General features: G+C 48.5%; 1 protein-coding gene across 1 annotated transcript; it reads left to right on the top strand.

The window, feature by feature from the left end:
- The first annotated feature begins 149 nt into the window (after nt 1–149).
- LOC128399548 (ras-related protein Rab-18-B-like) lies at nt 150–13973 on the top strand. The gene is made up of 8 exons (XM_053361116.1): nt 150–250; nt 1459–1617; nt 1788–1843; nt 3548–3609; nt 5758–5830; nt 7014–7129; nt 11345–11411; nt 13761–13973. Exons 1-8 carry the CDS (start codon nt 213–215, stop codon nt 13931–13933), a joined length of 744 nt encoding a protein of 247 aa, XP_053217091.1. The 5' UTR covers nt 150–212; the 3' UTR covers nt 13934–13973.
- The last annotated feature ends 228 nt before the right edge of the window (nt 13974–14201 follow it).

The following is a 14201-nucleotide window of genomic DNA, read 5'->3' as shown; positions in this document are numbered from 1 at the left end:
TGTTTTTTCACTCCGGATCCGTTAAATCTTGGTGTTTATGGTTTAAAGCTACAGGTGCCCTCCTGAATTCGAGGTGTGCGGGTGAGGGATGGGTTCTCTCTCTCTCGGCAGGAGCGAAAAAACCCCAACTGTTCCGCCTTGAGACAGCTTCTCATGCTCCGGAGGCGACTTGGGCCTCTTGCTGGCCCGGCTCCGAATCAAAGCTTAGCTATATGACGACCTTCCCCTGCTCCGGATCTCTTTTGTGCGGGTAAGGTGGGTGTTAGTCCCAAGAGAACCCTTGCTTTCTCGATTTCTACAGGAGCAATCAATACGAAATTCAATCTGGTTTTTTACCCGCCGTGGAAACCAGCCAATGGATTTCAGTGGTTTAAAATACGTTTAGGATCACAGCCTGAAGATGGGATCCTGTGCACTCATACGTGGGTGCAAAGCCTGTAGGAATCAGTGCTATTTCTGCGAAAACTCCTTCTGGTGCCTAAAAAAAATCAGGCACAGCACTTCTTAGATCCCCTATAACGGGGCTGGGGAACCTGTGGCCTTACCGATGCTGTTGGACTCCAACTCCCATCAGCCTCCGCCAGCAACGTGGCCAATTGTCAGGGGATGATGGGAGTTTCAGTCCCGCATTATCTAGAGGTCCACGGGTCTGGGCACACTGCGCTATACGTCGCAGGGCAGGCAGACTTCACAGATATATTTGAAGGTTAAACCGTGATGCTGAACGTGGGCTTGGGAACTGAGTCTAGTATCTGCCTTCAAGCAGAAGAAGGAGAACATTGCCAAATTGTTGTTCCACCGTTTTGCAAGCGCAGGTTTGCTGAGGCTCGTAGAATTGTAGAGTTGGAAGGGATCCTGTGGATCTTCTAGTCTAGTGTAACCCCATGTAATACAGGAATATGCAGGTGTCCCTTATGGGGATCGAACCTGCAACTTTGGCATTATCAGCACCATGCTCTAACCCAGTGGTCAGCAAACTTTTTCAGCAGAGGGCCGGTCCACTGTGCCTCAGACCTTGTGGGGGGCCGGACTATATTTTTGGGGGGAAACGAACGAATTCCTATGCCCCACAAATAACCCAGAGATGCATTTTAAATAAAAGCACACATTCTACTCATGTAAAAACACACTGATTCCCAGACCATCTGCGGACCGGATTCAGAAGGCGATTGGGCCGGATCCAGCCCCCGGACCTTAGTTTGCCTACCCATGCTCTAACCAACTGAGCTACCCTGTCTGTGAAGCCTGAGTGTTGTGCCTTTCCCTTACCACTGATCAAGCAGAGCCCAGTTTTCAGATTTGGAGGCAAGACTTGAGACACCTTTTTTTAGAAACTAGTCGCTGCCACAAACTAACCTCATGCAGCTCTCTAGTGCATAATGTGCACCTTGCCTAAGGAAGGGGTGGTGGCGGCGACCTATATTTATTCTGACTCTGACTCCTCCTCTCTCCTTCCAGTGTTTCTGGCTCAGATGTTGGGCGGGCCGCCCTTGTTTTGCTCCTGCCAAATTCCTTGCTCCGTCTGGCAACAGAGCTTGCCATGGCGCGAGAAGACGCTGGGTCACTGCCCATCCTGAAGCTACTCTTGGTCGGAGACAGCGGAGTAGGAAAATCCAGGTGCATGGGAAGTGGGGGAGGGGAGGCTCACTGAGGGGGCTGGGGAGAAACTGCTCCAGTTGGAGAGAGAGTAAAAGAGAGAGAGAGAGAGACAGAGAGAGAGAGACAGAGGGAAGCAAGTCCTAGGATGTCTCTTCAACTCACCTCTTTCTCCTTGTCTCCTCCCACAGCCTTCTGCTGAGATTCACTGAGGATCAGTTTGAGCCCTACTTGAACCCAACCATTGGTGAGCATCAACTGGCTGCCCCTGTTCTCTGGAAAGAGAGGGGGGTGGAACTTGCCCTTTATGTTGTGGGCATTTGGGTTCCCCTCCATTCCTCCTTGGAAGCCCGGGATTCAAATGTCACCATCTCTTAACACAGGTCCTGTCCGCAGCTCCTGGCTTCCCTTCCTCCCAAAGAACCCTGGGAACTATAGTTGCAATTCTCAGCACCCTTCACAAACTAGCATTCCCAGGATATTATTTTTTTCCAGAGGAAGACAGACGTAGGATGTGGCTGTGCTTGACAGTCTCAATGCACTGGCTCCCGGTGGAGTACAGGATCAGGTTTAAGGTGCTGGTTTTAACCTTTAAGGCCCTATACGGACTAGGGCCCTCATACCTACGGGGCCACCTCTCCTGGTATGTCCCACGGAGGACCTTACGGTCTTCAAACAAAAACATCCTGAAGGTCCCAGGCCACAGAGAGGTTAGGCTGGCCTCAACCAGAGCCAGGGCTTTTTCGGCTGTGGCTCTGATCTGGTGGAATGCTCTGTCACAAGAGACTAGGGCCCTGCGGGACTTGACATCTTTCTGCAGGGCCTGCAAGACAGAGCTGTTCCACCAGGCCTTTGGTCAGGGCACAGCCTGACTCCCTCCTTTGGCAATCTTCACAGAACTCTAGCCCAATGGTTGCCATCAATTTGATTTGAATTAATTTATAATGAAATGATTTTAGAATGTTCTTTCTTTTATTGTTGTTAGCCGCCCTGAGCCCGGCTTTCACCAACCGTTCTTCCTCGGAGGGTGTTCTCTCCTCCTTCCTTTTCTGCGCATAGAGAACCGCATATTACATAAATACCGTTGAGGCATCTCTTTCTGAAAGCGAAGCTTCGTTTACTAATCTGGCTCTGCGCAGAGTTTGAATGCGGTCGTACGGCGCTGGGGACAATTGGGGCGTGTTCAGAGGCACTTTTCCGATCGGCTGCTGCATACAGTGGTACCTCAGGTTACATACGCTTCAGGTTACAGACTCCGCTAACCCAGAAATAGTGCTTCAGGTTAAGAAATTTGCTTCAGGATAAGAACAGAAATTGTGCTCCGGCGGCACGGCAGCAGCGGGAAGCCCCATTAGCTAAAGTGGTGCTTCAGGTTAAGAACAGTTTCAGGTTAAGAACGGACCTCCGGAACGAATTAAATACTTAACCTGAGGCACCACTGTACTTCGTTCCAGTCCTGGCCCTGGATCAGCTCAATCCATTTTGCTCCTCATTTTGCTCCTCAGCGATGGCAAAGGGCACTCTGGGATTGTACACTGCCGTACTGGCACCCTAAATGCTCTCCTGCCCCAGGCCACCACCTGACTTGCAAGTCCAGGCAGGGAGACTCAAATAGAGCTGTGCCTACCAGCATTAACCAGCCTCTCTTTGTGGATAATGCAAGGACAGGGAATCTCCTCCTGTGGGCCGCTTTCCCTCATACGCCATCTTCCAGGGGCCGCATATCAGTGGGGCAGGGGCTGCGGTGGGGTTTTGGAAAAGCAGGTCTGAAGAGAAACACACCGCTTCTCCACCCAAACAACAAGAGGCACCCTCGCACTTATCTGTTTGAACATTTTATTTCGATCCCATCTTTCTTCCTGTTGGAATTGCTATGCCTGCCACACAGCATCCAATAAGTCCTCTCCAAAAACAGGTGGGTCTGCTCTGACGCCTCTCTTTCTCTCCCCAGGTGTTGATTTCAAAGTGAAGAAGATGGTGCTTGGCGACTTTCCCGTGCAACTCGCAATATGGGTAAATAGTGCCTTTTCTCTCCGTTGCAAACCAGGCTGCTGGTACTTTTATTTTTTCTTCCCATCTGGTGCTGAAGTGACTTCAAAGCAGTCCATTACAATCTATTGCAGCCTCGTGCGATGGCCCCTCTGGAATTTGTCACACGTGCAGACATACACACAGATTTGTAAATCAGTCTGTGCTTGGCTACTCAGAGCTCAAATACATGGCCTTTTGCACACCTTTTCAAACACGTGCTTGGGAGAGGATCCCTAACTTGGCAGAGGGAAAGACAGAGAGAGACACACTCACACAGAGAGAGAGAGAGCACCTGAAATATAGGACAAGCTTTATCAATTCAGGACATGGCAGCCATTTTATTTTCTGCACACATGGAGCATGTTTTTTTTCTAGTGAAAAATACAGTAGTACCTTGGGTTACATACGCTTCAGGTTACAGACTCCGCTAACCCAGAAATATTACCTCGGGTTAAGAACTTTGCTTCAGGATGAGAACAGAAATTGCGTGGCAGCAGCAGGAGACCTCATTAGCTAAAGTGGTACCTCAGGTTAAGAACAGTTTCAGGTTAAGAACGGACCTCCGGAACAAATTAAGTTCTTAACCCAAGGTACCACTGTAAAGAAAGGCTTGGGTTTGTTTGTTTGTTTGTTTGTTTGTTTGTTTGTTTGATTGATTGATTGATTGATTTAAAAATGGCTTTGAGAAAAAGTGAGACATTTTGTGAGTGTAGTTCTACCTTCTAAGGAAGCAGAGCAGCAGCCATATCCTGACTAGGGTGCTAAAACTATTCGTGCTTGTACAAATACCCCAATATAAGACTGCTGGGTCTGCTCTCCAGCAGAGTGCTTGTTTTTCAGAGCTGTGGCAACTCAAAGCACTGAGCAGAAGCACTTTCATGTCAAGGGAAAAGCAGGGGGTCTGTATTTTGCGTGAGGGATTCAAGTGCATATCAGAACTTTGGGGTTGTGCATTTTAAGTGGATTAAAGGGTTCTGTCACCCCAGGGCAACAGATCCACATTTATTTATTTTTTAAAGACTTTTTATGTTTTGTAAAGTGATGAAGGACTGAAAGTCCTCACCTCAGCAGCAACTAGTGGAGCTTTTTTTCAGAAATCCCCCAAGGTTGTTGAGCTTGTTTTTAGCCAACTTTCTGAGGAACAGGCAGTGGCTCCTCCGTCCTGCAGCGCACATATTACATATTGCCCAGCAACCCCTGTACCACCCTGCAGACCCCCATGACGCCCAGTGCGCCCTGCCCCTTCCTTCCTCCGCTACTGTCTCCGGAGCTTTTCCCATGCAATCAGAGACTACGCCTGTGTGAAACCAAACTCTCCTCTGCCCTTTTCATGCCTCTACTGATTTGGGGAGCCACTTGTGACACTTCACTAGCCTGACTCATCTCTGCTTCTTGGCCTCCCTCCTCTCCTGTAGATTCAGATTCTCTGCCAGAGACTCGCCCTGCTCACTAAACCCTGTTACCTCTTCAGCTTCCGACCTCTCCTCTTCCCAGCCTTCTCCCTCCTTGTCATCCCACCACCACTCCTCAGGCTCTAAGCCCTCTAGGGGTTCCCCAGCTAGTTCCTCCCACCATTCCTCTGCTTCCAACCAGTCTCATGACATCTCCCCAGGCCCTGTTTTCCTGGGATGTCCCTATGGAAGGCAATTGGGTCCTGGGGCTGGCAGTGGCGGGTGTGTGTGTGGAGCTATTAGTTTACATTGGTGGTAGGTAAAAGTAAAGGGACCCGTGACCGTTAGGTCCAGTCGTGGCCGACTCTGGGGTTGCAGCGCTCATCTTGCTTTATTGGCCGAGGGAGCCGGCGTACAGCTTCCAGGTCATGTGGCCAGCATGACGAAGCCACTTCTGGCGCACCAGAGCAGCGCACGGAAACGCCATTGACCTTCCCGTCGGAGTGGTACCAATTTAGCTACTTGCGCTTTGATGTGCTTTCGAACTGCTAGGTTGGCAAGAGCAGGGACCGAGCAACAGGAGCTCACCCCGTGGCGGGGATTCGAACTGCTGACCTTCTGATCGGCAAGTCCTAGGCTCTGTGGTTTAACCCACAGCGCCACCCGCGTCCCTTACGTTGGGGCTACAGAGCTTTAAATGGTCTCTTTGTTCTAAACACCTTTGTTTCCCTTTCCATAGGACACGGCAGGGCAGGAGCGATTCCGGACTTTGACTCCTAGCTATTACCGAGGTGCTCAAGGTATAATTTTAGGTATGTGGAAGGCATAGCGGGTTGTAATTAGCACAACTCTGAAGTGAAACACATTAAGACAGAGGTAGATGGAAGTACACACTTTCCTCTATGGGTCATTCTGGCACTGGCAGGTGTAGAACAGCAATTAGTGCTGCCTCACATCCATGCCACTAAGCCAAGTGTTGGCAATGGTTGTTCCCTTGGCAGAGAGCTTCTACTTCTTGAAAATTTTTCAGACATAAAGGCTGAAGGCATTTCAGCTTGGCTTCCGAGACATTTCCATTTGACATTGGTTTTAGGCCATAGAGTAAATAGCCTTTCCGGCCTTTTCCCAAAGAAAACAGAGACCCCCTCACCCAGTTGCATTTTCACCTTGCTGAAATATTCTCACAGGTTCCTTTTAAAGTGTATGTCGGGGGGAGTTTAAAAGTTCCAAAAGCGATTCAGTCATGCAAGGTTAAACTGCAGCAATAGGTGTGCCCGTGACTTTCACAAAACCGCACTCCTTACAGTTTTGTTTATTTAAAGCATTTTTGATCTTCCTTTCAGCCAAAAATACTCCCCAGAGTGGCTTGCAGATCAATAATTAAAAAAAAAAAAAAAACCAAAGGCAGTCCATGCCCTCGGGCTTACAATCTAAAGGGCATGGCACAAAAGGAAAAAGGGATGTGGAGGGAGGAAGAGGATCGTAAGCTAACTCAGAGAAGTCAAAGATGTCACAAAGAGGTGAATGGGAACAGGAGAGGCAAAGGTTTTCAAGCGGGCAAAGGTTATTAAGATTGGTGACCCAGTACTCAGAAAGCACACATTCACACCATTCACTACGGTACCACTCTGAGCAGTCATGTCTTCCCCCAAAGAATTATGGGAGCTGTACTTTGGTTAGGAAGGCCCCCTCTTCCCATCACAGAGCTGTTATTCCTAGAGTGGTTTAACAGCCAATCCCTTTTCACAGGGAACTTTGAGAATTGCAGCTCTGCAGAGCAGAATCCCTCAAGCTGATGTCACCAGCTGTTGGAATGACGCCAGCTGACTGACAGGCGAGCGTAATTTGCGGGGTGGACAGCTTCACAGAACCCCCTGACAGGCCAAGACTGGGGAAAACAGCAGCTGCTTCTCCTTCCCGTTTTGCTCTTTTCATGTGAACACAAAATGCCCCTGAGGGAGGAAAGACCTGTTTGTTTTTGTCCCTCCTGACCAGTTTATGATGTCACTAAGAGGGAAACTTTTGCGGGACTGGAATGCTGGCTGCAAGAGCTGGATGTTTTCACGAAGAAAAGCGTTGTGAAGATGTTGGTGGGCAACAAAATCGACGAGGTCAGTTGGGAGGTGGGAGCCTGCTCCTTTTATTTATTTGAAAGCATTTATCTTTTTCAAAAAATCCCTAAGCAGTGTACAGCCTGAAAGACAAGCAAGATATCATTAGGACATTAAAACTATCTGGCATAGGGGTAAGTGCAAAGCCATGGGGAATTTGTTTATGGCGTTTGTTTCTTAGAATGGTGTTGTTGTTGTTCTGGCCGGCCCCCTGTGGCGCTGCAAAAAAGATCACATTCACCTTTATTTATTATTATTCCCACACGGTCCGGCCACAACATCCTAAGCCAGGGATGAGGAACATGTAGCCTTGCAGATGTTGTTGGACTGCAACAATCCATCACCCCCTGGCTGATTGCTCTGCTGACTGGGGCTGAGTCCACCGACATCTGCAGGGCTGCAGGTTCCCCATCGAACGGCCCCTGAGAGTCACACTTGATCTTGCAGTTCCTGTTTTATTAGTGACATAAATGCTGAAATATACTCGGAGTCAAGAATGGATTTCATTCTCTTTATTCAGCTCATAGTGGTTATTTACACAACGGGCCCCACATGATTGGCTAATTCCGGGATTCTCCTGTAGGCCAATCAGGTTGCGGATTCACTTCCACCTGGAGCTGGATTGGGTGGCTCCTGTGGACCAATCAGACTGCTGCATTCTGGGTCCTATTGTTCTAGGACCAATCAGACTGCTGCATTCTGAATCCTATTGTTCTAGGACCAATCAGACTGCTGCATTTTGGATCCTATTCAGCTCAGTACATAACAAATGCTAAAGAAGATGGTGGGCAGAAAGAGTTAGTGTTGCTTCTCCTGGGGCTCTAGATTACAATTGCTCATCATTGAATCATTGAATTGTCAAGTTGGGTGGGACTCCAAGAGCCATCTAGTCCACCCCCTGCAATGCAGGAATCTCAACCAGATCATATGTGACAGGTGGCCACACAACCTCTGCTTTAAAATCTCCCAAGGAAAGAGAGCCCACCACCTCCCAAGAGAGACCATTCCACTGTCGAACAGCTCTTGCCACCAGAAATTTCTTCCTGATGTTTAGTCACAATCTCCTTTCTTGTAACTTGAAGCCCTTGGTTCAGGTCCTGCTCTCTGGAGCAGGAGAAAACAAGCTTGCTGCATCCTCCATGAAGATGGCTATCATATCTCCTCTCAGTCTCTTCTCCAGGCTAAACATGCCCAGCTCCTTCGACCGTTCCTCATAAGGCTTCGTTTCCAGACCCTTGATCATCTTAGTCACCCTCCTCTCTGCATATCCCAGCATGTCAATATCCTCCTTAAATTGTGGTGCCCAGAATGTATGAAAACAGGGCTCTGTGCGCAGCAGCTAACAAATACTGGAAGAGCTGGAATACAAGAACCCGCTGGGGACGTTTGGCACCCCACTGCTTCTAGTTTGCTCATCTTGTCGTTGCTGACCAAGAACGCCTGTCCTAGGACTGCAGCCTGATGGGGCTTTTCTGCTTCCGGGTCCACAAGAGGGTCAGGGGAGAAAATACCAAGAGATGCAAATGTTTCATTGGAGAGATGGAGGAGGAGAGCAGGTGTAGAGAGAGCCAGTGTGGTGCAGTGGTTAAGAGCGGTAGTCTCGTAATCTGGGGAACTGGGTTTGCGTCTCCGCCCCTCCACATGCAGCTGCTGGGTGACCTTGGGCCAGTCACACTTCTTTGAAGTCTCTCAGCCCCACTCACCTCACACAGTGTTTGTTGTGGGGGAGGAAGGGAAAGGAGAATGTTAGCCGCTTTGAGACTCCTTAAAGGGAGTGAAAGGCGGGATATCAAATCCAAACTCTTCTTCTTCTTCTTCTTCTACCTGTGGTGGTGCAAGGAGGAAAAAATACGGGGTAATTTGAGAAATGGGGATGCAAGAAGGAAGAAACTGGAGGAAGTGCCTGAGAGTCGGAGGCACACAGAGGACTGTGGTTGTGCAGAGAGGATGATGTCCAGTGGAAAAAAGAGGGAGGGTTTTGAGGGGGAGCATTTGCTCTGGGCTGCAGAGGGAACACAAGGAGGCTGTTGGAGAATGGATAGGTTCGAACTGAGAGCTGTCACCGTTGCCAAACACTTCCACATGGGAAATAGTTGAATTGTGTGCCTCTAATTTAAAAGAAAGGGATGCAGGTGGCGCTGTGGGTTAAACCACAGAGCCTAGGACTTGCCAATCAGAAGGTCAGCAGTTCGAATCCCCGCGACGGGGTGAGCTCCTGTTGCTCGGTCCCTGCTCCTGCCAACCTAGCAGTTCGAAAGCACGTCAAAGTGCAAGTAGATAAATAGGTACCGCTCTGGCAGGAAGGTAAACGGCGTTTCCGTGCGCTGCTCTGGTTCGCCAGAAGCAGCTTAGTCATGCTGGCCACATGACCTGGAAGCTGTACGCCGGCTCCCTCGGCCAATAAAGCAAGATGAGCACTGCAACCCCAGAGTCGGTCACGACTGGACCTAATGGTTAGGGGTCCCTTTACCCTTTACCTAATTTAAAAGAGGCCACGCGCATTTCGCGTCTGCTGATGGTTAATGCGGGCTACCTGCAGGCCCTGGTATAGGACTGATGTGCAGGCCCCGTTAATGGCTAGAGCAAAAGGATTCATGAGGCTGACAGCAATGGCTTCCACTCCCTGCCTCTCTGCATCCTTCCAGAGCCTTGTCCCAGCCTGCAGGGATCGGTCTCTTTGCTCCTGTTGTTGTTGCCTGCCTGTGCCTCCTACGCTTTGCCAGAGGCACCAGCTGACTCCATACCTCATCTTCCTGGGAGAGACCTCTCCCTCTTGCTCTGCCTTAATGGGCAATCTGTTTAGTCTTTTGAGAGCCCCTTGTGTTTCGTTGCTGCTTTTCATATGTGTGTGTATGTGTGTAAATCGCTGGATTTTCCTGTGGCTTCGGGGCTCTCGCCCCCACAACAAGAAAAAACAGCTCACAGAGCAAAGAGACAACCACGTCATGGCTCTGGCTGATACCGGCTGTCTTTTTCTGGCTCTTTCTTCCCTCTTGCTTCGTTGTGCATCTCTGAAGCGAATTGTTCCGTGAACAAAATATGGGCACTAAAAAACAACAACAACCGTGATTGATTCGTGGTGCGCGGCGCCTCGTCTCTCAAAGTTGTTATAAAGGCAGAGGGAAGCAAACACACAAGCAAAAGCCCCTGGGGTTGTTTGACATCCATCAGATCTTTGCTGTAGCTGCGCAGGAGGCATACATAATTTGCAGCAGGATCAAATGCAAAGGGGAAGCAGCTCTTCTGCTTAGCAGCAGAAGCTGAATTTGCAGGACACTGATTGGCACAAGGACCAGCCAGTCAAGAAGCACTTCTCCTCGTCTGGCAACGCTGATTGGCTAGCTCTCGTGTTAATCACAAAGCCAGCTGGCCATTCCCCAAGCAGTTCCACAAGTGTAAAGGGGGCGGAGAGGGCCCTTTAACAAATTACCCTGCCTAAAATTCCTTCTTCACCCCACACAATGCAGTTGGCTAGACATTCCGTGCAAAACAAATTTCACCCCGAACATTCATTAAACACATGTCAGTTCCGGAGGTTATCAGTGCAGAAAGCGAGAGGTACTTGTGAGATGTCCAGAATTGGCTTCAGAGGGCAGTAAGCAGGGAAGGGAGTACAAGCTGTCTTCTGTCTCTCTGGATTTGAGTCCTTAATTGATGCAATTAAGACCCAGAGCCATCTCTGGGTAGCTTTGTGCATGCAAAAAAGGGAATCCCAGGCTGGCGTTTGGCTAGGTCGCAGATCATTGTGTTTTTAAATCGGCATCAGCCTCAGAAGTAACAGCCCTGCTATTGTTTTATCCAGGGATGGGGGAAAGGCAATTCAAGAACCCTTGTTCTCTTCTCCCTTTCAATCACTGACAAAACGGGCAGAAATGCATTCATGAGCATCAGTTATCCTAATCAAGATAAAGCTTATTAAATGCAATGTTTGTATCATTTGGAGAGCCCTTACGAAAGATGCCTTGGCGTTGGGCAACATAATTACTGTTGTCAATGCTTGTTCCAGCATTTGACAGTTTGGAATTTAGCAGCTAAAAACTTCAAATGCTGTCAAAACTGAGGGATGGTAGCTGAGCTGCTAAGATAATCTAGCTGGACATTTACTGATTCAGTAGGAATGCAATATCCTGATTTGGTGTGTGTGTGTGTGTTTGTGTGTTTATACAATCCACCACTTGGGTCCAGTGTCTGATAACGTTCTCTCCCTATCTATAGACGGATCGTGAGGTAGACAGAAAGGAAGGCTTGCAGTTTGCTCAGAAACACTCCATGCTCTTTGTAGGTATGTGAAGAGAACCCGCAGAAGGGGCTGGCTGGCTTACCAAGGTTGAAACAGGGGAATAATAATAATAATAATAATAATAATAATAATAATAACAACAACAACAACAACAACAACAACAACAACAACAACAACAACAATAATAATAATAATAATAATAATAATTTTATTTATACCCCAGCCACTCTGGGCAGCTTCCAACAAAATATACAAACATAATAAAATGTCAAGCATAAAAAACCTTCCAATATGGGCTGCCTTCGGAACATATTGGAGCAGTCGCCTTTCTGTTGGTGTCATTCAATTGTCTTAAAGAACAATATTGCATGCAGAAAATGAGCAGGTAAATCCATGTTCCTCTCCAAGCAAGGAAAGGGTTCACCTGCTCCATGTCTGCTTGCAAGACTGCTGTTCAAGACACAGAGATGGCAGCAGTAAAAGGAAGGAAGATCCCCCAGATGTTGTTGGACTACAACTACCATTATCCCTGAGCTCTGGCCTTGCTAGCTAGGGGTGATGGGAGTTGTAGTCCAACAACATCTGGGGACCCACAGGTTGAGAAAGGCTGCTAGAGTGAGTCACTCATTGCTCCATCTAGCTCAGTATTGTGTACACTGAGTGGCATTTGCTGTCTGGGGATTCAGGCCAGGAACATTCCCAGTTCTTCTAGATGCAGGGCATCCTAGTTGGGAACATCTGGATGCAAAGCAGTTGCACAGCTCTTCTTCTTTGTGGGTCTGTTTAGGCGATCCTATTGGCCGTGGCAACAGATTTCTCAAAATTAGCGGAACCCACAAACAAACTTCCATCAGCTCCTCCCATAAACCCCCTTGGTGAATGGCACTGTGGATACAATTCCCTTTCACGATATTTTGACTGCGCAGAAATAAACCAAAGCATCGATTTACCTTGTACAAAGAAAGGCCTGCTCTTTAAGGGAAATCTCTATGCTCTTTAGTAGTTAATATTTCTTTGTACAAACGTGGGCGCATGCATTTAACAAAGAAGAACCACAACAGATCTTTAACAGATCCATGATTGCTCCTTGCTTTTGCCACATGAGGGTATTAGGCATAACTAACTAACTAACTGCACAACAGCTACTAATGGAAACCCCTTTAGGGACGTGGTCTAAACCACTGAGTCTCTTGGGCTTGCTGATTAGAAGGTCAGCAATTTGAATCCCCACAATAGGGTGAGCTCCCATTGCTCTGTCCCAGCTCCTGCCAACCTAGCAGTTCGAAAGCACGCCAGTGCAAATAGATAAATAGGTACCACTGTGGCGGGAAGGTAAACAGCGTTTCCGTGCACTCTGGTATCTGTCACGGTGTCCCGTTGTGCCAGAAAGGGTTTAGTCCTGCTGGCCACATGACCCGGAAAGCTGTATGCGGACAAACACCGGCTCCCTCGACCTGAAAGTGAAACGAGCGCTGCCACCCCATAGTCGCCTTTGACTGGACTTCACTGTCCAGGGGTCCTTTGTCTTTTTACCTTTTTAGAAACCCCTTTAGAAAATGAATGTTAAAAAAGTCTTTACCCCTGCTTCAACTGTCCAGACTTTCCTTCCATGCTATTTCTATACGCTGTTTCAGAATAAATTCATACAGAAAAGATCAAATGAATACAACGCCTGATTTAATTTACAGTAAGGCAATCGATTGGGACGCGGGTGGCGTTGTGGGTTAAACCACAGAGCCTAGGGCTTGCTGATCAGAAGGTCGCCGGTTTGAATCCCCGCGACGGGGTGAGCTCCCATTGCTCTGTCCCTGCTCCTGCCAACCTAGCAGTTCGAAAGCACATCAAAGTGCAAGTAGATAAATAGATACCTGCTCCGGCGGGCAGGTAAACAGTGTTTCCATGCGCTGCTCTGGTTCACCAGAAGCGGCTTAGTCATGCTGGCCACATGACCCAGAAGCTGTACGCCGGCTCCCTCGGCCAATAAAGCGAGATGAGCGCCGCAACCCCAGAGTCGGCAACGACTGGACCTAATGGTCAGGGGTCCCTTTACCTTTAAGGCAATCGATGGGCCCTGTATTCCTCTGGCTCCTGGGAAGCTGTCCCAGGTGAGAGTCATAGGAGCCCCAGATCACTGTTCTTCATAGCTTCTGGGCTGATTTGCTGCCTGATTTCTGCCTACTGCATCCATCCCCAGTTAGGTTTAAATACAGAAGTGGGAGCAGTGAGTTGAGAGGGGATCTTCCCCTTGCAGTCGGGGACTGCTGCAGTTTAGCAGCTTGTATTTAGTATTTTTGGTGCCTAGTACTAACGCCACTCTGAATGCAAACTGGAACTCTGGAAAGCCTAGGTCCTCACATTTCAAGCAGTGCCTTGCTGTTTGTTTTTGCCTAGAGACCAGTGCTAAAATGAAGGATGGCGTGGAAACTGCCTTTGAGGAAGTCGTGATAAAGATCCTGCAAACACCAGAACTTTGGAACATCAGAAATGAAGGAGTTGTGCTGGCACCTGAGAGCAGAGCCCCTAATACAGCCGACGCCTGCAGTGGGCTTTGTTCTGTTGCTTAAAACCCGCCGCCTTCAAATAAAATAGCTCAGGTCAAACATACTTAAGAAATGGACTCCTACCTGCTATCACAAGAAAATGGGCCATAAGGAGATAAGGATGTAAGGAGAAATTCTGGGGCCACCACCGCCGGGTTGGGTTTTCTTTTGATGAGAGTGTGTCGGAGGCTTACGGTGGATATGCAATATCTGGGGACTTACAAATAATACAGGTAAAGGATTTGGGGAACAGGTACCTCAAGCAAGCAGCGCAGTGGCTAATGCAAAAGGG

The sequence above is a fragment of the Podarcis raffonei genome, chromosome 13, assembly GCF_027172205.1.
Source record: "Podarcis raffonei isolate rPodRaf1 chromosome 13, rPodRaf1.pri, whole genome shotgun sequence".
Classification (NCBI taxonomy): domain Eukaryota; kingdom Metazoa; phylum Chordata; class Lepidosauria; order Squamata; family Lacertidae; genus Podarcis; species Podarcis raffonei.
This window is presented reverse-complemented; position numbering and strand designations above follow the sequence as displayed.

What these genes read in the sequence shown, in the direction of transcription:
- LOC128399548 (XM_053361116.1), top strand. Translation starts at nt 213, where the DNA reads ATGACGACCTTCCCCTGCTCCGGATCTCTTTTGTGCGG. An exon ending in AGCGGAGTAGGAAAATCCAG is followed by an intron (nt 1,618 to 1,787) that starts GTGCATGGGAAG and finishes CTCCTCCCACAG; the next exon opens with CCTTCTGCTGAGATTCACTG. An exon ending in CCGTGCAACTCGCAATATGG is followed by an intron (nt 3,610 to 5,757) that starts GTAAATAGTGCC and finishes CCCTTTCCATAG; the next exon opens with GACACGGCAGGGCAGGAGCG.